This window comes from Salvelinus fontinalis, chromosome 16 (assembly GCF_029448725.1).
Source record: "Salvelinus fontinalis isolate EN_2023a chromosome 16, ASM2944872v1, whole genome shotgun sequence".
Lineage (NCBI taxonomy): Eukaryota > Metazoa > Chordata > Actinopteri > Salmoniformes > Salmonidae > Salvelinus > Salvelinus fontinalis.
This window is the reverse complement of record NC_074680.1, coordinates 6,681,079-6,703,412: the sequence shown is the minus strand read 5'-3', so window position 1 is coordinate 6,703,412 and position 22,334 is coordinate 6,681,079. Positions and strand designations below refer to the sequence as shown.

At 45.1% G+C, this 22,334-nt stretch overlaps 1 protein-coding gene across 1 annotated transcript in view; it reads left to right on the top strand.

The window, feature by feature from the left end:
- The window catches only part of LOC129812576 (CNK3/IPCEF1 fusion protein-like), a 66,632-nt gene extending 49,471 nt beyond the window's left edge, over positions 1-17,161 (top strand). The window contains exons 17-21 of the mRNA XM_055864243.1: positions 3,676-3,749; positions 7,623-7,693; positions 8,057-8,186; positions 14,451-14,632; positions 15,024-17,161. Of these exons, the coding sequence (XP_055720218.1) occupies positions 3,676-3,749; positions 7,623-7,693; positions 8,057-8,186; positions 14,451-14,632; positions 15,024-15,446 (880 nt within the window). The 3' untranslated portion in view covers positions 15,447-17,161. The remainder of the gene's footprint in view (positions 1-3,675; positions 3,750-7,622; positions 7,694-8,056; positions 8,187-14,450; positions 14,633-15,023) is intronic.
- Positions 17,162-22,334: the final 5,173 nt, after the last annotated feature.

The following is a 22,334-nucleotide window of genomic DNA, read 5'->3' as shown; positions in this document are numbered from 1 at the left end:
TTAGTAAAAATCAAAATGACTTCACAGATCTTCATTGTAAAGGGTTTCAACACTGTTTCCCATGCTTGTTCAATGAACCATAAACAATTAATGAATATGCACCTGTGGAATGGTCATTAAGACACTAACCGCTTACAATTAGGCAATTAAGGTCACAGTTATGAAAACTTAGGACACTAAAGAGGCCTTTCTACTGACTCTAAAAAACACAAAAAGAAAGATGCCCAGGGTCCCTGCTCATCTGCGTGAATGTGCCTTGGGCATGCTGCAAGGAGGCATGAGGACTGCAGATGTGGCCAGGGCAATAAATGGAAATACTGTGAGATGCCTAAGACAGCGCTACAGGGAGACAGGACGGACAGCTGTTCATCCTCGCAGTGGCAGACCACTTGTAACAACACCTGCACAGGATCAGTACATCCGAACATCACACCTGCGGGACAGGTACAGGATGGCAAAAACAACTGCCCGAGTTACGCCAGGAACGCACAATCCCTCCGTCAGTGGTCAGACTGTCCGCAATAGGCTGAGAGGCTGGACTGAGGGCTTGTAGGCCTGTTGTAAGGCAGGTCCTAACAAGACATCACTGGCAACAACGTCGCCTATGGGCACAAACCCACTGTCGCTGGACCAGACAGGACTGGCAAAAAGTGCTCTTCACTGACGAGTCACAGTTTTGTCTCACCAGGGGTGATGGTTGGATTCGCATTTAACGTCGAAGGAATGAGCGTTACACCGAGGCCTGTACTCTGGTGCAGGATTGATTTGGAGATGGCGGGTCCGTCATGGTCTGGGGCATTGTGTCACAGCATCATCGAACTGAGCTGTTGTCATTGCAGGCAATTTCAACACTGTGCATTCCTCCTCCCTCGTGGTACCCTTCCTGCAGGCTCATCCTGACATGACCCTCCAGCATGAAAATGCCACCAGCCATACTGCTCATTCTGTGTGTGATTTCCTGCAAGACAGGAATGTCAGTGTTCTGCCATGGCCAGCGAAGAGCCCGGATCTCAATCCCATTGAACACGTCTGGGACCTGTTGGATCGGAGGGTTAGGGCCATTCCCCTCAGAAATGTCCGGGAACTTGCAGGTGCCTTGTGAGAGTGGGGTAACATCTCACAGCAAGAACTGGCAAATCTGGTGCAGTCCATGAAGAGGAGATGCACTGCAGTACTTAATGCAGCTGGTGGCCACACCAGATACTGACTGTTACTTTTGATTTTGACCCCCCTTTGTTCAGGGACACCTTATTCAATTTATGTTAGTCACATGTTTGTGGAACTTGTTCAGTTTATGTCTCAGTTGTTGAATTTTGTTATGTTCATACAAATATTTACACGTTTGCTGAAAATAAACGCAGTTGACAGTGAGAGGACTTTTTTTTTTTTTTTTTTTTTTTTTTTTTTTTTTGTAGGCCTGGCCTGTAGAAATTTGATGGGATCCACCTTTTTTCAATAGAGGCCAATTCTAAACTTTGTTTTCTCACGCAATTGCATAGCCTGTAGAAATATTGCGCAACATTAGCTCATGGGCACTCATGATTTTGATTACATTTGCATTGATGTCAGAGTGATTAGAGGGACAATAGAGTGCTGAGTACCAGGCAGTTAGCGAGTTTGGTAGGCTACTAATGACCATCAGAGCTTGGAGAAGCCTAATTACCATGACTAAACGGTCACATGGAATTTGACTGCTGTCATAACTCGTGCCCGCCGGTGTGGTGGTAATACGGTCACCGTAACAGTCCTATACGTCACATTAGGTTTTATTGGACAAACAGGAACATTATGATGGTATGGGTTGTTTGATATCACTTCCACTCCCCTGTAATCACTGCTGTGTGACAGAATCAACAATAGATTGAATCTCTCTGTCCCACTCACTAAGTCTTGCTCTGAAACATTAAACCGCTGTTATCCCTGTCTGTGCCACGGTCTGGTGCTGTCTCTCTCGCGCACACACACGCTTAAAGCAGAGCCTTTATCTCTTAGACCACACATGGTTTGATCACAGGCAGGTAAGGTAAAGCGAGGTATGAGTACTGACTTCTGAGCATATACAGTAGTCTTCGCTGCCACCTAGTGGTTTGTTAGTACTACAGAAATAGGCAGAGAATTACATCCGTTTTTTTTTGTTCCAGTTTAAAATAAAGACTTGTGGGCATAAGCTGAATTTTCTTTTCTGAAATGATCACAGTGGGGTAGTTGGTTGCTTGGAGGAAGTTCAAAGTGCATGACTATATATAACAACGATGTTTTCCCAGTAGCCTGCTTAGCCTCACAGTCGTTCGTTCAACATGTGGTCTTTTTCGGGAACTCTTCCCTCCAGTGTTTTCTCCGCGTTTCTAATGAGTGCTAATAGCGGCTTGATGGCCCGGTCCGTATTTATAAAGCGTCTCAAAGTAGGAGGGCCGATCTAGGATCAGCTTCCCCCCCGTCTGTGTATTCATTCTTCAGGCTCTGATCAGGCCCTACACCCAAACAAGGGCACTGCGTTCATCCACCTCTGGCCTGCTCGCCTCCCTACCACTGAGGAAGTACAGTTCCCGCTCAGCCCAGTCAAAACTGTTCGCTGCTCTGGCACCCCAATGGTGGAACAAACTCCCTCACGACGCCAGGACAGCGGAGTCAATCACCACCTTCCGGAGACACCTGAAACCCCACCTCTTCAAGGAATACCTAGGATAAAGCAATCCTTCTGCCCCCCCCCCCCCCCCCCCCCCCCCTTAAAAGATCTAGATGCACTATTGTAAAGTGGCTGTTCCACTGGATGTCATAAGGTGAATGCACCAATTTGTAAGTCGCTCTGGATAAGAGCGTCTGCTAAATGACTTAAATGTAAATGTAAATGTAATATGATCTAAAAAGCTCCTCTTCATTTTTTTTTACAATACAATACATCCACGTACAGTTGAAGTCGGAAGTTTTACATGCACTTGGTTGTAGTCATTAAAACAAAATTTTCAACCACTCCACACATTTCTTGTTAACAAACTATAGTTTTGGCAAGTCGGTTAGCACATCTACTTTGCATGACACAAGTAATTTTTCCAACAATTGTTTACAGGCAGATTATTTCACTTATAATTCACTGTATCACAATTCCGGTGGGTCAGAAGTTTACATACAGTAAGTTGACTGTCTTTGAACAGCTTGGAAAATTCCAGAAAATGATGTCATGGCTTTAGAAACTTCTGATAGGCTAATTGACATCATTACAGTCAATCGGAGGTGTACCTGTGGAGGTATTTCAAGGCCTACCTTCAAACTCAGTCCCTCTTTGCTTGACATCATGGGGAAATCAGCCAAGACCTCAGAAAAACAATTGTAGACCTCCAAAAGTCTGGTTCATCCTTGGGAGCAATTTCCAAACACCTGAAGGAACCAAATGTATTTGGCTAAGGTCTATGGAAACTTCCGACTTCAACTGTACAAACGACAACATACAGACACACTCAATCATACACATCATCACCCACCTGCTCACACCCCCATATCTCCAGCACCGCATCACTCGACACCCCTTGGCCTCAAACTGCACCATTTAGTTTCTTCTGCCGCCCACACACACTCAGCATTTAGATAATAAAGCATTTGACCTTTCCATCTAGATCAGTACTCCTAATAGTTTTATGAATACAAGCCCCGGAGTGAATGCTGTCTCTTCCTCTGCAGGTGGATCAACTGTCTGATTTCAGCCATCCAAAAACACAAGAAGTTCCACAAAGGGCCACCGGACAGCGAAGAGGGTAGGAGAAGCTTTACATGAAGTCTTGAGATTTTGATTGGATGATAAGATGTGTATTTTGTCACCATTTTCCATCTTAGAGTTGTCCCTGACAGTAGCCAAATCAAAAAATACATTAGAGGCTGGTTTCCCAGCCTACTACTGGACTAGTTTAAATGGAGATTCTCCATTGTGCATGATTTTGCTTATCTTTGTCTGGGTAACTAAACAAATGAGTTTAAAAAAAAAAAGAGAGAGATTTAGATACAGTTGAAGTCAGAAGATTACATACACCTAAGCCAAATACATTTAAACTCAGTTTTTCCACAGTTACAGACATTTCATCCAAGAAATATTCCCTGTCTTTGGTCAGTTAGGATCACAACTTTATTTTAAGAATGTGAAATGTCAGAATAATAGTTGAGAGTGATTTATTTCAGCTTTTAATTCTTTCATCACATTCCCAGTGGGTCAGAAGTTTACATACACTCAATTAGTATTTGGTAGCATTGCCTTTAAATTGTTTAATTTGGGTCAAACGTGTCGGTTAGCCTTCCACAAGCTTCCCACAATAAGTTGGGTGAATTTTGGCCCATTCCTCCTGACAGAGCTGGTGTAACTGAGTCAGGTTTGTAGGCCGCCTCGCTCGCAAACGCTTTTTCACTTCTGCCCACAAATTTTCAATAGGATTGAGGTCAGGGCTTTGTGATGGCCACTCCAATACCTTGACTTTGTTGTCCTTAAGCCATTTTGCCACAACTTGGGAAGTATGCTTAGGGTCATTGTCCATTTGGAAGACCCATTTGTGACCAAGCTTTAACTTCTTGACTGATGTCTTGATGTTGCTTCAATTTATCCACATAATTTTCCTTCCTTGTGATGCCATCTATTTTGTGAGGTGCACCAGTCCCTCCTGCAGCAAAGCACCCCCACAACATGATGCTTCACGGTTGCGATGGTGTTCTTCGGCCTGCAAGCCTCCCCCTTTTTTCTCCAAACATAACGATGGTCATTATTACATTTCATTTACATTTTTTTTTTTTTTTTGTCATTTAGCAGACGCTCTTATCCAGAGCGACTTACAGTAGAGTGCATACATTTTATTAAATTTGTACATACTGAGACAAGGATATCCCTGCCGGCCAAACCCTCCCTAACCCAGAAGACGCTATGCCAATTGTGTGTCGCCCCACGGACCTCCCGGTTGCTGCCGGCTGCGACAGAGCCTGGGCGCGAACCCAGCCCAGCCTGGGCGCGTACCCAGAGACTCTGGTGGCGCAGCTAGCACTGCGATGCAGTGCCCTTAGACCACTGCGCCACCCGGGAGGCCAAACAGTTTTATTTTTGTTTCATCAGAGCAGAGGACATTTCTCCAAAAAGTACGATCTTTGTCCCCATGTGCAGTTGCAAACCGTAGTCTGGCTTTTTTATGGCGGTTTTGGAGCAGTGGCATCTTCCTTGCTGAGCGGCCTTTTTAGGTTATGTCGATATAGGACTCGTTTTAATGTGGCTATTGGTACTTTTGTACCAGTTTCCTCCAGCATCTTCACAAGGTCCTTTGCTGTTGTTCTGGGATTGATTTGCACTTTTCGCACCAAAGTACATTCATCTCTAGGAGACAACGCATCTCCTTCCTGAGTGGTATGACGGCTGCGTGGTCCCATGGCGATTATACTTGCGTACTATTGTGCGTACAGATGGACGTGGTACCTTCAGGCGTTTGGAAATTGCTCCCAATGATGAACCAGACTTGTAGAGGTCTACAAAAAGAAAATCTGAGGTCTTGGCTGATTTCTTTTGCTTTTCCCATGATGTCAAGCAAGAGGCACTGAGTATGAAGGTCGGCCTTGAAGTACATCCACAGGTACATCTCCGATAGGCTAATTGACGTAATTTGAGTATTCTAAAGCCATGACATCATTTTCTGGAATTTTCCAAGCTGTTCAAAGACACAGTCAACTTACCGCATGTAAACTTCTGACCCACTGGAATTGTTATACAGTGCATTTTAAGTGAAATAATCTGTCTGTAAACAATTGTTGGAAAAAGTACTTGTGTCATACACAAAGTATATGTCCTAACCAACTTGCCAAAACTATAGTTTGTTAACAAGAAATTTGTGGAGTTGTTGAAACACTTAGGTTGGAGTCATTAAAACTCGTTTATGTAAACTTCTGAGTTCAACTGTATATGTGTGTATATATATAATAATCAAATCAAATTTTATTTGTCACGTGCTGAATATAACATGTGTAGACCTTAGCGTGAAATGTTTACTTACAAGCGCTTAACCAACAATGCAGTTTTAAAAATAGTTATTTTTAATAAATTATCTTAAGTAAAAAAATGCAATAATAATAATAATACTTCATTATTATTATTAACACAATAAAATAACAATAACGGTACAACAATCGGTGCTGGTGCCGGGGTACAGGTTAGTCGAGGTAATTTCTGCGGGGTACAGGTTAGTCGAGGTAATTTCTGCGGGGTACAGGTTAGTCGAGGTAATTTCTGCGGGGTACAGGTTAGTCGAGGTAATTTCTACATTTAGGTAGGGGTAAAGTGACTATGCATAGATAATAAACAGTTAGTAGCAGCAGTGTAAAAACAAAGTGGGGTGAGGTGTCAATGCAAGTAGTCCGGGTGGCCATTTGATTAATTGTTCAGCAGTTTTGTGGCTTGGGGGTAGAAGCTGTTAAGGATCCTTTTGGACCTAGACTTGGTTCTCTGGTACCGCTTGCCGTGCGGTAGGAGAGAGAGAACAGTCTATGACTTTAGGCCGTCCTCTGACACTGCCTAGTATATAGGTCCTGGATGGCAGGAAGCTTGGACCCAGTGATGTACTGGGCCGTACGCACTACCCTCTGTAGCGCCTTACGGTCGGATGCCGAGCAGTTGCCATACCAGGCGGTGATGCAACCGGCCATGATGCTCTCAGTGGTGCAGCTGTAGAACTGTTTGAGGATCTAGGGACACATGCCAAATATTTTCAGTCTCCTGTGGGGGAAAAGGTGTTGTCGTGCCCTCTTCACGACGTTCTTGGTGTGTTTGGACCATGATAGTTTGTTGGTGATGTGGACACCAAGGAACTCTCGACCCGCTCCACTACAGCCCTGTTGATGTGAAAGGGGGTGTGTTCGGCCCTTAATTCCCTGTAGTCCACTATCAGCTCCTTTGTCTTGCTAACGTTGAGGGAGAGGTTGTTGTCCTGGCACCACACTGCCAGGTCTCTGACCTCCTCCCTATAGGTTGTCTCATCGTTGTCTGTTATATAAAAAAAAATACATAGATAAAACAAAAATAATATATATACATAGTACCAGTCAAAAGGGTTTTTCTTTATTTTTACTATTTTCTACATTGTAGAATAATAGTGAAGACCTCAACACTAGTAACATAACACATATGGAATCATGTAGTAACCAAATAAGTGTTAAACAAATCTACATTTATTTTATATTTGAGATTCTTCAAAGTAGCCACCCTTTGCCTTGACAGCTTTGCAGACTGTGACATTTAATTTTTTCATTTTTAATACGTAAATTTGAAATATGTTCTAAAAACCTGTTTTTGCATTGTCATTATGGGGTATTGTGTGTCGATATATATTTTTCAAATCCATTTTAGAGTCTGGCAGTAACATAACAAAATGTGGAAATAGTCAAGGGATCTGAATACTTTCCGAATGCACCGTATATATTCATAATAATGTATGCCATTTAGCTGAGTTTTTTATCCAAATCCACTAACAGTCGTGTGTGCATACATTGTTTCCCGTAAAGGTGTCCCCAGCGGGAATCGAACCCACGACCCTTGGCGTTGTAAGCGCAATTGTCTGGACAACTGGTGTGGAAATAATAATGCTAAGGTTGATTTGTGTCTTTGTGAACAGAGTGTTACAGTGAGACAGAGTCAGAAGATGAGGGGTCTTCTCCTTCACCACACAGAAACAAGATCTACACGGTGAGGAGAAGCACACACAAACACATGCATTGTTTCTGTCTTTTTGCGTTTTGATGTCTGCCTTATTCTGCACTGTACTATTCTTTTTTAAATTTGATTGTTTATTGCTGCACTTGTCTCTTGTTGCTTGCCAGGCCATCATCGTACCGGTACCGACTAAAACTCTTGGCTATAGTAGTGCCGTAGAATAGAGGTCCAAGTCAGAACTCTCCCTAGTCTGCCACACTTACCTGTTCTCTGTTTCTGCTCTTGTTCTCTCTCTCTCTCTCTCTACCTCTCTTTCTGTCCTTCCCTCCATCCACTCATAAAAAAAGCAAGTGATGTTCCATACTAATCTAATGTGTTGTGTTTGATGGACAACAGAAAACCCTGTCCAACACACTGCCTCGGTCCAGGAAGGACAAGGACAAGGGCAAGGACAAGGCCAAGGACAAAGAGAAGAAGGACAAGATGCACGTTCCTGGTCCACCCACAGGGCGCAGCAGAAGCCCAGGTACTGTATGGTAGAGCGCAGCACTTCGGTTTCACCACAAGGTAGAGTAAGAGAGTCCATATAGGCCTATAGGGGGTTCCATTGATGGATACGTTTTAATTTCCGCCAGATGGCCTCAATGTTCTGGGGGATTCGCCAGCTTCATCATGGATGTTGTCTGCCTGTCTCTCCCCAGTGTCTTCAAATTGTGCCACCAGGGATTCTATAATGTGTTTATTTGTCTGCCTCCTTTGTGTCATGATATCTAATCAGCCCCCCCTCTTTCTCAATAAGTCGTATTGGTGTCGAAAGCATGACAAAATACAATGCCAAAAGGGAATTACAACAACCACATATTCTCTCTCTCGCTCAGTGAATGCAAGGAGTGTTTTGTAGTTGACAGGTGGTGTGGAGGGCTCTGTCCTTACTTAGTTTCTTGATTCTTTCCATGGTCATCGCTTTAAAAAGATATATATATATAAAATATGGTGGAGGGTTAGTTTAGCGTACCCACTGTTTATGTTTTGTCAAAGTTAGGCAGGAAGAGGACGGAATTGTAGTTTCCTGGGGGTTGTGTGGTGTGCCGCGATGGCCTCGCGGCCTAGCACGGCGGAGACACTGTCGTGACGGCATGGAATCAGGTGTGTTTCTGAGGATGGAGTTAAGGTGGATGAGGTTCTGCTCACGGTCGGTGAACAGGTAGGATCTGAATTGAAACATTCCGCATCCAGAATGAATGTGTTCATGAAAAGAGTACATTTGGTGGGTAGGCTGATTGCTAGTGGAATATTTGTACGGGATGTGTTGGTGCCAATTTCACTCCTTCGACTAGGGTGGTAGTTGCGAATCTGATCATGTTTATTACGGCTTAAAGAGCCGAGTTGGGTTTGGTAAGTTTGCTAGTTGTTTTCGTGTACTGTCGGCAGGTTTTCAGGCAGATGCCGTTTAGCATGTTGCTAGTTCCGGAGGCAAGTGTTCATGTTTCTGAATAAAACATTAGCAACAGTTAAAAGTGAATTTTAAAGTGAGGCATGGAGAGGGGCTCTACACGGGGTTTGCCAGCACAGATAGTCTACGTTGCTTTAAGTGTGGGGATTTGGGGGCATAAGAGCTTTGCGTGCCCACATAAAGGCCGTAGACAAGGTGAGGGTACAAGCGCCAGTGGGGAAAATTGAGGTCAACATGTAGTGGGCCTTGAGATGCATATTGTGGTGTGTTGTAGATGAGGCTGGGTCTAGTCAGGCTATAGATTGTGGTGTATCTGAGGCTTGGTCTAGTCATGCTATGGATGGTGGTATAGCTGAGTCTGGGCCTAGTCAGGTTATGGATGGTGGTGTAGCTGAGTCTGGGCCTAGTCAGGTTATGGATGGTGGTGTAGCTGAGTCTGGGCCTAGTCAGGTTATGGATGGTGGTGTAGCTGAGTCTGGGCCTAGTCAGGTTATGGATGGTGGTGTAGCTGAGTCTGGACGTAGTCAGGTTATGGATGAGGGTATAGCTGAGTCTGGGCCTAGTCAGGTTATGGATGGTGGTGTAGCTGAGTCTGGGCCTAGTCAGGTTATGGAGGGTGGTGTAGCTGAGTCTGGGCCTAGTCAGGTTATGGATGGTGGTGTAGCTGAGTCTGGGCCTAGTCAGGTTATGGATGGTGGTGTAGCTGAGTCTGGGCCTAGTCAGGTTATGGATGGTGGTGTAGCTGAGTCTGGGCGTAGTCAGGTTATGGATGGTGGTGTAGCTGAGTCTGGGCCTAGTCAGGTTATGGAGGGTGGTGTAGCTGAGTCTGGGCCTAGTCAGGTTATGGATGGTGGTGTAGCTGAGTCTGGGCGTAGTCAGGTTATGGATGGTGGTGTAGCTGAGTCTGGGCCTAGTCAGGTTATGGATGAGGGTGTAGCTGAGACTGGGCCTAGTCAAGTTATGCTCGTGGATGAGGGGAGTATAGTGGGGAAGTGCAAGCGACTAGGGGCGGTGGATGAGGGTGTCAAGCGGAAGAGGAAAAAGGGGGAGAAGAAAGGTGGGAGTGTAGACCCTGGTGTGGTCGATGGCACTAAGGAACCTTTGCCTCGTGCTGGGGGGGGGGGTCCCGACTAGAGAGAAAGGGCAGGTGGTCGAGATGGGAGATGGAGATGAGGAGGAGGAAGGTGACTCTGAGGAAGAGGAGGCTTTCTTTTCAGACTACTCCTCAATGGGTACGGAGTTGACAGCCATTCAGGCAGAGGGGTCAAAGTACACAGTGAAGGAACTGTCAAGGTTCCTGAATGAGACTAAAGGGAAAAAGGTTCATCTTGAAGCTTTTTTTGCGATCCGGGAAAGTTTCTAAGATCCGTACATCATGTTAGTTCTGCAGGAGACATACGGTGATGTGGTGAATTAAATCAATTGGGGGCTCTGGTGGAAAGGGGCAAGTGTACTGAGCCATGGAACAAATGGTGGTAGTCCTTTTTGCACTGGGTCTGGCTGTTAAATTGTGCTCCTCCAATGGAGGTGTGTAGGGGTAGACTGCTTGTAGTAAAAGCAGAAGGGGTTTTGTTCTTATTCATGTGTATGCACCTAACACAGGGAGAGAGCGTTTGGGTATCTTAGACAGGAACTCTCACAGGTAGCGCCTGAGGAGATGCTGGTGGTCGGCAGGGACTGGAACATTTACGAAAGATAGAAATGGGGAGGAGCCTCCTTCAGCCTCAGTGGGGGTGTTAAGGGACATCAATAAGCAGTTTGACCTAGTGGATGTTTGGAGAGCTAGACATCTCAACACAAGACAGTATACATGGATGAAGGTCTTTGGGGTTAGGGTGAGTGCAGCCAGACTAGATCGCTTTTACATGTCCAGGAATCAGAGCAATAGGCTGTTGGGCGCTACCATTCTCCTGGTGGTTTTTTTGGATCACCACATAACCATGGCTCGGCTGTCTATTTCACCAGGGCCTCGGCAGGTATCTTACTGGAAGTTTCATGTAAAGCTCTTACAAGATGCCACCTTTTTGCTTAGGTTTATAGATTTTTCGGGAACGGTGGGCGGCAGTGAAAAGAGGAGTGAGTCTGAGTCAATGGTGGGATGTGGGAAAAGTCCAAATTCAGCTTTTCTGTCAACAGTAATTAGCTCTCTCATCCTCAGAGGCTAGGAGAGTATTGGGGGGAACTCGAGCGTTGTATTAGTGAGATGGAGGTAGAGATGGTGGGGCAAGGCAATGTAGGCCTTAAGGCTAATTTAGCTGAATTACGTAGGGACCTGGGTAGTTTTTTTCCCAGGTTAAAGTTTTTAAGGTTTTGCAGCGAAAACACAGTATATATTTATGTTAGCTCACCACAATAGCCAAACACACAACGCCATGTTTTCACCGCAAACATAGCTTTCACAAAACGCACAAATAGGGATAAAATTAATTGCTAACCTTTGAACAACTTCATCAGATGACAGTCTTATAACATCATGTTATACAATACATTTATGTTTTGTTCGAAAATTTGCATATTTATAGCTACAAATCTTGGTTTTACATTGTGAATACAGCGCCATAATGCACCAAATTGTCTGGAGAAATTTTGGACAGTCACGTAATCTAACCAAAAAACTCATCATAAACTTTACTAAAAAATACATGTTGTACAGCAAATGAAAGATACACTGGTTCTTAATGCAACCGCTGTGTTAGATTTTTAAAAATTACTTTAGTACAAAGTACAGCTGCAATATTCTGAGACAGCGCCCAGCCATTCTCCGCCATGGTGGAGCCAACATATTCCACAAAAATACGAAATAACATCATAAATATTCTCTTACCTTTGATGATCTTCCATCAGAATGTAGTGCAAGGAGTCCTAGTTCCTCAATAAATCGTTGTTTTGTTTTAGAATGTCCATTTCTTCTGTCGAATTAGCAACTTTGGCTAGCATTGTGGCGCGCACATGTCCATCAACTCTTGGCGCATGGAACGAAAAATTCCAAAAGTCACAATAAACGTTGAATAAACTGGTCAAACTCAGTTGAAAATCCATCTTTATGATGTTTTTCTCATATGTATCCAATAAAGTCCAAGACGGAGCATTTCGTCGTGTATACCTAATGCATTTCAGAAAACAATGTGGTGTTCCCTGGTGCGCAGCTAAATACTGCCATTAGGGCGCACCTGTCACTCCAAAAGCTCTCATTCGGTCTCACATCAACCTAGACACCCCATTCAACATTCTACTGCCTGTTGACATCTAGTGGAAGGCGTATGAAGTGCATACAGATCCATAAATATAAGGCAATTGAATAGGCAAGCCCTTAGAGCCCCATTTTCAGAATTTTCACTTCCTGTTTGGAAGTTTGCTGCCAAAGGAGTTCTGTTTTACTCACAGATATAATTCAAACAGTTCTAGAAACTTCAGAGTGTTTTCTATCCAATAGTAATAATAATATGCATATCGTATGATCTAGAACAGAGTACGAGGCCGTTTAATGTGGGCACAATTTTTTCCCAAAGTGAAAACAGCGCCCCCTATTTCCAAGAGGTTAAGAGCTAGCTTCTCCATACTCAAGTAGATGGACGCTCCCAGCTCCTACTTCTTTGGTTTGAAAAGACAGAGCGGGGAAGCCAAGGGTATGCATTGTCTGCGGATGTCAGATGGGCAGGTGACCTCTGTGGTGTGGGAGATGCGGGAGCGGACTGTGGAGTTTTATATAGTTCTATAGGGCAGAACTGTGTCATCCTGTATGTGTGCTCAGGTTTTGTTTGCAGAACTCCCTAAGCTCTCTCTGGCACAGAGGAATGAAATGGACATTCCCCTGTTGTCCCATGAACTGGCAGAGGCCAGTTGTTGTCCCCCAGTGCACGGCTGGACTCACAGTGGAGTCGATGAACTCACAGTGGAGTTTTATAAAAACAATCTGGGGGATAATTGGACTGGACTTCTTTTGTGTGGGGTTGTGAAGGGCTTTAACATTTTGGGGGTGTACCTGGGGTCGGAGAGGTGGGTCAAGAAAAACTGGGAGGGGCTGTCAACAGGCAGTGGTGTCAAGACTGGCCAGGTGGAGGTGGCTCCTGTCCCAAGTGTTATATAGAGGGAGGGTGCTGATAATCAACAACCTGGCGGCATCCTCCCTGTGGCATAAACTGGCTGTCGTCAATCCCCCCGCCGCAGACCTGCAACGCAAGCTGGTGGATTCTCTCTGGTTGGGCCATCACTGGCTGAGGGCGGCAGTGTTGTAGATGTCCGTCCACGAAGGACGACAGGGACTGGTGGAACTGGAGAGCAGAGTGGCTGCATTCCGACTAAAGGCAGCACAGAGACTTCTGTACCATACTGATGTCGGCTGGAGGGAACCACCATGCGCGCTGCTGGCGGATTAGGGTTGGACCGGCAGGAGAGGCTGACTACAGCAGGTCTCTCTGATTTTTACTCTGCGGCGCTGAGGGCCTGGCAGCTGCTAAGGCCCACACTAGAAGGGGGTGCGGGGCCTGTGCTGTGGGTGTGGGAGGGGCCTATCTTCCACAATCCTGCCATCCTTTTGAGATCGGTTCAGTCGGCCACCTTGCAGAAGCAACTGATGGCAGTAGCGGGTTTACTAAGTCTGGGTGACCTGCGACTGCTGGGAGAGGAGGGGTGGAAAACCCCGGAAGTCCTGGCACAACAAACAGGACTAACATCTCTTAGGCTGCGGGAGAGATTCCTGGAGGAGGTCCAGGAGGCACTGTCTGAGCCGGTAAGGGTGGTGTTTGAGCTGCCAAAGGGGGTTGGGCCACCAACGCTTGTGACGGCAGAGACTGGGGACTGGCAAGGGGGTATGGAGGACTTGTTGGACTTTAACACTCCAAGCCTGGGGGGGTTTGTCCGTGTGAGAGGTTGGGGGTGGAGTTCAATGTCGGGATGTTTATAATGGGGTACATGTATTTGAATAAAGAAAAGGACAAATGTGTGTTGTTGAATTTTCTGTTTGCTCTGGCAAAGTTGGCTATTTGGCGAACAAGGAGGAACGGGGTCAAAGTTGGGGGGATAACAGACCCTTTACTAGTATTTAATGAGTTCTATAAAATGATTAAAAGTCTGTCGGGGAAGCCATCTGTATCGCTGGGGAAGATGGGTTGGATATACGGTTATGGAAGTGGTGAGGTTTTGGATATAGTGATGTGTGATTTTGTATCGTGAGGTAGAGGGCAAGGTGAGTATGCAGCACGAGGGATGTTTGTTTTTTAAAGAGGGGTGGGGTGGTGCAGTTTTAATGAAATGAGGATGTATCATTAAAGAAAGACAAAAGGTGTGTGTGTGTCTCTCTCTCTCTCTCTCTCTCTCTGTACATCTCCCTCCCACCAGGAGCTCCGGAGGATGAGATGGGAGTGCTGTTCCACCGGCTGAATGAGGGTGGCGTGTCCCTGATCGGCAGCGACAAGCTCACAACTCACGACCACTTCCGCAAGTCCTTCATCCGGCGCAACAAGAACCCGGTCATTAACGAGAAGGCCCACAGACTCCGCGTGCTGCAGAGCACCCTCAAGGTTCGGGTCGACCCTCAGAGCTTCTTCAGCTAAGCAGTGTCCCCTGGACTTGACCTACATCGCCACTTATGTCTGCTCCTTATGTGTACTCCTTATTTGAACACTTTTGTATAAGTGCCCTATATGGGTATTATATCCGCAATCTCTTTCATACAATTTGAGCAATTTCTAAATTGGGTTGTCTTTGAAAGAAGATCTCTTTCCACAAGTGGTTTTCCCCATGACCTAGAATGTGAAAGGAACAGTTACAGCAGGAGGAATGGCCCTGTCTGTGTGACTTCACCTGCGAAAAACTCCTGGCCCCAGTTATAGTGTACTAATATGAACATTTCATTTACTATTATGATGCCAAAAAAATGCAAATGACCATCTGTTCTCAATGTGCTTCTAGGATAAAGAGGCGGAGCTCCAACTCCTTAACAAGGTTCTGGAGGACTCTGGTCTGACGTCACAAAAGTACCGCCAGTGGAAAGAACATAACGAAGACCTTCACCTGGTGATCGAGAGACTGGCTGTCCAACGGGCCAAGGCAAGGGCGGGGTATGAAGAGGACCAGGACACACCCCCCGAACCGTCGCCCGGGAAGCAGGTCGCTGTGGAGACGGGGGGTGTGTGTGGACTGAGCCTCAGTGACGGGGAGATGCTGGTCGATGCGGAGCCGTTGTTGTCGAGCCCGGTGATGAATGTGGGTGACTTGGATGTGGAGCCACAGTCGGAACACTCATCGACTGCTGAGAGCAGCGCAGACCAACAGAGCAGCAACACAGCCAACGTAGCTAGTCAAGCTAGCCCAGATAATTACTTCTACATATGAGACACCAATGGACTGATCTGATGATGGTTTTTTCTAGTTTCCATCAGTGATTATTATAAGGGCCTGGTGTTTCTCCCAACCATATGACCTAAGCAGGAAAAACTCATGGCTCTAGTTACAGCTGTGATACGTTCTATTGAGGTTTTTCTGGGTCAGTAAAAAGTGCTCCGTAAAAAGTGTGGCCCCTCAGGATTTTTGCTTGGTTTTTGTTGATATAGGAAAGATGGGCTTTGTCTATCCAAACTTGAATTCGGTATTCATATAACAAAAAACTAACAATTTTGCCAAGTATCACTCTATTGATAGATATATACTGTATTCATGGGATATTATGGTCTGTCTTAGTTTTCTACTATTGCATTATTATTGCAGATTTTAAAGGAGATTTTACAGGTAAATTATATCTACCGGTATGTGCTTTATGCCTGTTATGTACATAGAATTTTAAATGTCATGTAACAAGATGTATTGGCGATTTTTAAACTTAGATTGTATGTATTTTTGCACAGAATAAGGTCCGATCTTGCCACGTAATGAACATTGTTATTATAGATCAAAGACAATTATTCATTTTAATCTGAGGTTAACGTTGAAGACTGTTCCAAGATGTGTTCCCAAGTGTGTGTGCATACGTGCTTGTTTTCAGCTGGGTTTGTCCAATGCATCTTGAATACACTGATGGTACAAAACATTAGGAACACCTTCCTACTATTGAGTTGCACCCCCTTTTTGCACTCAGAACAGCCTCAATTCTTCGGCATGGACTTTACAAGGTGTCGAAAGCTGGCCTGTGTCGACTCCCATGCTTCCCACCGTTGTCAAGTTGGCTGGATGTCCTTTGAGTGCTGGACCATTCTTGATACACACTGGGAAACTGTTGGGTGTGAAAACCCTGGCGCCTACTACCATGCCCTGTTCAAAGGCACATAAATATTTTGCGCATTCACCCTCTGAATGGCACACATACACAATCCATGTCTCAATTGTCTTGAGGCTTAAAAATCCTTATTTACCCTGTCTCTTCCCCTTCATCTGAAGTGTGTTTAACAAATGACATCAATAAGGGATCAGCTTTCACCTGATCAGTCCATATCCTAATGTTTTGTACACTCAAGTGTAAATTGATTCAATATATTCTGATTGAGCGATAGCGATCCTCACTGGTGACTGAGCAAGCGAATGCTGTAAAGAACAAAATGATGAACGCTTAAATTTGCTCAAAGTTTAATGATGTCATTCAAGTAGCCATCGTCCTACACTCTTAGAACAAAAGGGTTCCAAAGGGGTTATTTTGCTGTCTCCATAGGAGAACCCATTTTGGTTCCAGGGGGAAAGAACCCTTTTTGGTTTCAGGTAGCACCCCTTTGGGTTCAAAAAACAGTTCTACCTGTAACCAAAAAGGGTTCTTCAAAGGGTCAAAGACCATCTTCAGTCCATCTACATGCACAGTTACTCGTACACCTCTGTGTCCCGCTTGTTCTTCAGCTGTGAGCAGGAGGGACTTCGGGGCCGAATCTTGAAGCTGAGCAGCAGCGCCGTTCCACCCAGCACCTGTACACATCCCCCCACCCAGACAAGGAGAGCGACCCGGCCCGGGTGCAGAGGAAGCTGGGGGCAGCCTATGATGAGGTCTGTGGGGGGGTGTCTGCTCCAGCTGTGTGTGTTGTGATGTCCTATGTGATGATGAAACTGTCAATAAAATGACATTACAATTATTGATGAAATTTGTATTGATATTTGTCTGGGACTTTAGTTTAGCATTCACTGCTGAAAAAAAGTGATGAGGTAAGTGTTGACAAGGTTGTGGTAAAACTCTCAAATTTGTATTTGTCACATTCTTTGTAAACCACAGGTGTAGACTAACAGTGGGATGCTTACTTATGGGCTCTTCCCAACAATACAGCAAGAAAGAAAAGGTAATACCATGAGGAATGAATACACAATTAGTAACTTGGCTGTATATACAGGGTATTTGCTAAAATTTGCATGATAAGAGGGCTGCTTCTGATAATTACTTTGGAAATCAACACAATTGGGAACAACATTGTTACCTCTAGTATCAACTGGTGCCTACTTGTTTTTGGTAATGAACCTCAAACAAACAAGCGGTTAATAGGTTGCTGCTGTATACAATGTTACAATGTAATTTATCAGTAAATATATTGAACTGAATATCAACGTAACATGAAAAGTGTTGGTCCCCTGTTTCATGAGCTGAAATAAAAGATCCCAGAAATGTTCCATACACACAAAAATCTGAATTCTCTCAAATGTTATGCACAAATTTGTTTACATCCCTGTTAGTGAGCCTTTTATCCTTTGCCAAGATAATCCATCCACCTGACCGGTAATTGCATATCAAGAAGCTGATTAAACATGTTCATTGCACAGGTGCACCTTGTGCTGGGACAATAAGTCTCCAACGTCATTTTAGAGAATTTGGCAGTACGTCCAACTGGCCTCGCAACCGCAGACCACGTGCAAGGACCTTCACATACGGCTTCTTCATCTGTGGGATCGTCTGAGACCAGCCACCCGGACAGCTGAGGAAACAGGAGTATTTCTGTCTGTAATAAAGCCCCTTTGTGGGGGAGACCGAACCCAGGCCCACCCATGGCTGCGCCCCTGCCCAGTCATGTGAAATCCATAGATTAGGGCCTATTGAATGTATTTAAATTGACTGATTTTCTTACATGAACTGTATATTTTTGTTCAGTAAACATTTCTGTGCTGTTAGATCGATTTTATCACTGACAGGTTTGAATATTGTTTAGTTCCCTACGTTTCCTCCTCAAATAGTTCTCCAAGACACTCGCTGCCATGCAGTGGTGTAGTCCAGGGTTTTCCAACTTTGTTCTGGTGCCCCCCTGGGGGCATGTTTAGTGTTTTCCCCCTAGCACTACACAGCTGATTCAAATAATCTAAGCTTGATGATGAGTTGCTTATTAGAATCGGCTTTTGGGGCAAAAACCGAAACGCGGCCCCAGGAAAGTTTCTAAAATGCCAAAATGCTCAGCGGTTTCATAGACAGAGACGGAAATATCCATTCTAAATTTAGAAAGAGGTGAAATAATAGATGCAACAACTGTTATGGGTTGCTAATATGACTAGGATCATGCATTTGGCTGCAAGACAATGAAAGAAAGTTCATTTGAAAACCAATAGAACAGAATAGCCATATGAGGAAGTCTTACAAATAATTGCCCTAGTGTTTCTATGGTGGGATTTTGGCTATAGTCTACTTTGCAGCAAGGTAAGACATGCCTCATAATATGAAGTAAAACATCCAGGTTTCAAACAACTAAGAAACAGGACAAATATAGTGATAATAATGATAGACCTAACCGTCTTCTGGTAGATGGAAAGGCTTTCAAAAACGTTCGGAATTAAATATTAACTAGCTACAAAGTAGCATATGCCTTCCTGGCAGAATGATGTCATGATTGTTTGCATCAATCTTTGGTCACTTGTTTTGCAATCTCCATCTCGTGCATAGCCGCGGGAAGTAGGGGTGCTGAGGGTGCCCGCTGAAAAATCGGAATATATATACACTGCTCAAAAAAATAAAGGGAACACTTAAAACACATAATGTAACTCCAAGTCAATCACACTTCTGTGAAATCAAACTGTCCACTTAGGAAGCAACACTGATTGACAATACATTTCACATGCTGTTGTGCAAATTGAATAGACAACAGGTGGAAATTATAGGCAATTAGCAAGACACCCCCAATAAAGGAGTGGTTATGCAGGTGGTGACCACAGACCACTTCTCAGTTCCTATGCTTCCTGGCTGATGTTTTGGTCACTTTTGAATGCTGGCTGGCGGTGCTTTCACTCTAGTGGTAGCATGAGACGGAGTCTACAACCCACACAAGTGGCTCAGGTAGTGCAGCTCATCCAGGATGGCACATCAATGCGAGCTGTGGCAAGAAGGTTTGCTGTGTCTGTCAGCGTAGTGTCCAGAGCATGGAGGCGCTACCAGGAGACAGGCCAGTACATCAGGAGACGTGGAGGAGGCCGTAGGAGGGCAACAACCCAGCAGCAGGACCGCTACCTCCGCCTTTGTGCAAGGAGGAGCAGGAGGAGCACTGCCAGAGCCCTGTGACCTCCAGCAGGCCACAAATGTGCATGTGTCTGCTCAAACGGTCAGAAACAGACTCCATGAGGGTGGTATGAGGGCCCGACGTCCACAGGTGGGGGTTGTGCTTACAGCCCAACACCGTGCAGGACGTTTGGCATTTGCCAGAGAACACCAAGATTGGCAAATTCGCCACTGGCGCCCTGTGCTCTTCACAGATGAAAGCAGGTTCACACTGAGCACGTGACAGACGTGACAGAGTCTGGAGACGCCGTGGAGAACCTTCTGCTGCTTGCAACATCCTCCAGCATGACCGGTTTGGCGGTGGGTCAGTCATGGTGTGGGGTGGCATTTCTTTGGGGGGCCGCACAGCCCTCCATGTGCTCGCCAGAGGTAGCCTGACTGCCATTAGGTACCGAGATGAGATCCTCAGACCCCTTGTGAGACCATATGCTGGTGCGGTTGGCCCTGGGTTCCTCCTAATGCAAGACATTGCTAGTCCTCATGTGGCTGGAGTGTGTCAGCAGTTCCTGCAAGAGGAAGGCATTGATGCTATGGACTGGCCCGCCCGTTCCCCAGACCTGAATCCAATTGATCACATCTGGGACATCATGTCTCGCTCCATCCACCAACGCCACGTTGCACCACAGACTGTCCAGAAGTTGGCGGATGCTTTAGTCCAGGTCTGGGAGGAGATGCCTCAGGAGACCATCCGCCACCTCATCAGGAGCATGCCCAGGCGTTGTAGGGAGGTCATACAGGCACGTGGAGGCCACACACACTACTGAGCCTCATTTTGACTTGTTTCAAGGACATTACATCAAAGTTGGATCAGCCTGTAGTGTGGTTTTCCACTTTAATTTTGAGTGTGACTCCAAATCCAGACCTCCATGGATTGATAAATTTGATTTCCATTGATAATTTTTGTGTGATTTTGTTGTCAGCACATTCAACTATGTAAAGAAAAAAGTATTTAATAAGAATATTTCATTCATTCAGATCTAGGATGTGTTATTTTAGTGTTCCCTTTATTTTTTTGAGCAGTGTATATTTTTTAATGTAAATGCTCATGTGTGCTACACAAACAACAGCTGTAGGTGCCTGCACAATTAAATTAAAGGGTAACTACCCCAAAAAATCTAGTAAAGTTATTGGATTTTTCCCAGACATCAAAAGTGGTCTCCCAGATGTGGTTTAACTTTGAGAGCAAAAACCTGAACAATTTTGAAAAAGAGAAACCTGTGGATTGCGGACTCAGTTGGCAGTTTCATTGATCTATTTCAATAATAGCCTACTATTAGCCAACTTGCACAGTATAGATTAGGTTGGCTTGACTGTGACAGACCAATATGGGATTTATAATTTTCGGTAATCCAGAGTGTATGTCACTGTTTGTTATAGAATGTTTAACATGGGGCGTCTTTCCTTCGCCGGGTGGGCCGTTTGGAAAATTGTTGCCAAAATTAGAGTATACCCACTTCTCCAGGCACCACTACACCACTGCTGTGATGGTTACCTCCCCGACAAAAACTTGTACATGTCAATGGACAGGACGGGTGCCAGTGTGTATGAATTTTGATGAGCAATGTGTTTGGGTTTTTATTGGCAATTCTTCCTCATTGTTTGAATTGGCAAAAGGATCTTTGTGCTCGGCCAAGAACACAAATATTAAGATAAAAGTGGTAGCGCATATCTTTACAAACCCACCCGTTCCATGTGTCTAAAGACACTTAAACATATTTCATTAATAATTACCCTCTTTGCAGGTCTCAAAACAGGATGTCCGTATAGGGCTCAATTAACTAGGCTACAGTACTTCACAGCCTGTTGAAAGTTAGCCTATAATTAGCTTTCTTTATCGTTAGTCCCTGAAGGCAGCTTGTGCTTAGAGGATTACACAGCATTTACACTATACAAGCGGCACTCGCCTAGCCATGTTAGCCTCGCCCTCATGTGGGTACCAAGCAAGCTAAGTCGTGCTACATATCAACAGCCATTGTCAGCCAGTCCAGTAGGGATTGGAAGTTATGGTGAGCTTTGATTGGTCACTCGCGATATTGCGGAGGATTTGAATACAGTTCCTTTTCCCCCAACTTTAGTCCCGCCCTGTTCAGCTCCCTCGCTCATGCTCGCATCTGGGCCCGCCCACTCCGCTTCTCTCGCTTTCCTTCCATTGAAAGTGAATGGCTTCCGATGTTTCACCGTGCATTGGCGCTTCCTAGTGTAAATGGCCCGTTACACAGCAGGACCTGTCAACAGAAAGCATCTCAGAGTAGGAGTGCTGCTCTATGATAAGGTCCCTGTGGTCTAAATGTCTACTGTAAACTGATCCTAGATTTGCACTGCATGCTTAATGAATACAGGCCCAGGAATCTAGGTGTAGCCTAGTGTAAGTAGGGCTTATAATTGTAAGTACATGCTAGATTCTTCCAAGGTCTTGTCACATGTTTACTAGTCAGTTTCAATGAAATACCCATGGCCCTTTCTGTTTCAGTGGGATGCAATAAGTCCACCACAGGAGTGCACTGGTTTTTCAACACTAATAATTTCAATGCTGCAGACCTCATCTCTCAGCCCCCTCTGTATACTAACACCTACTGGAGACCTCATCTCTCAGCCCACTCTGTACACTCATCCCCCTCTGTATACTACCACCTACTGGAGACCTCATCTCTCAGCCCCCTCTGTATACTACCACCTACTGGAGACCTCATCTCTCAGCCCCCTCTGTATACTACCACCTACTGGAGACCACATCTCTCAGCCCCCCCCCCCCCCCCCCTCATCTCTCAGGCGCTCAGTGACGA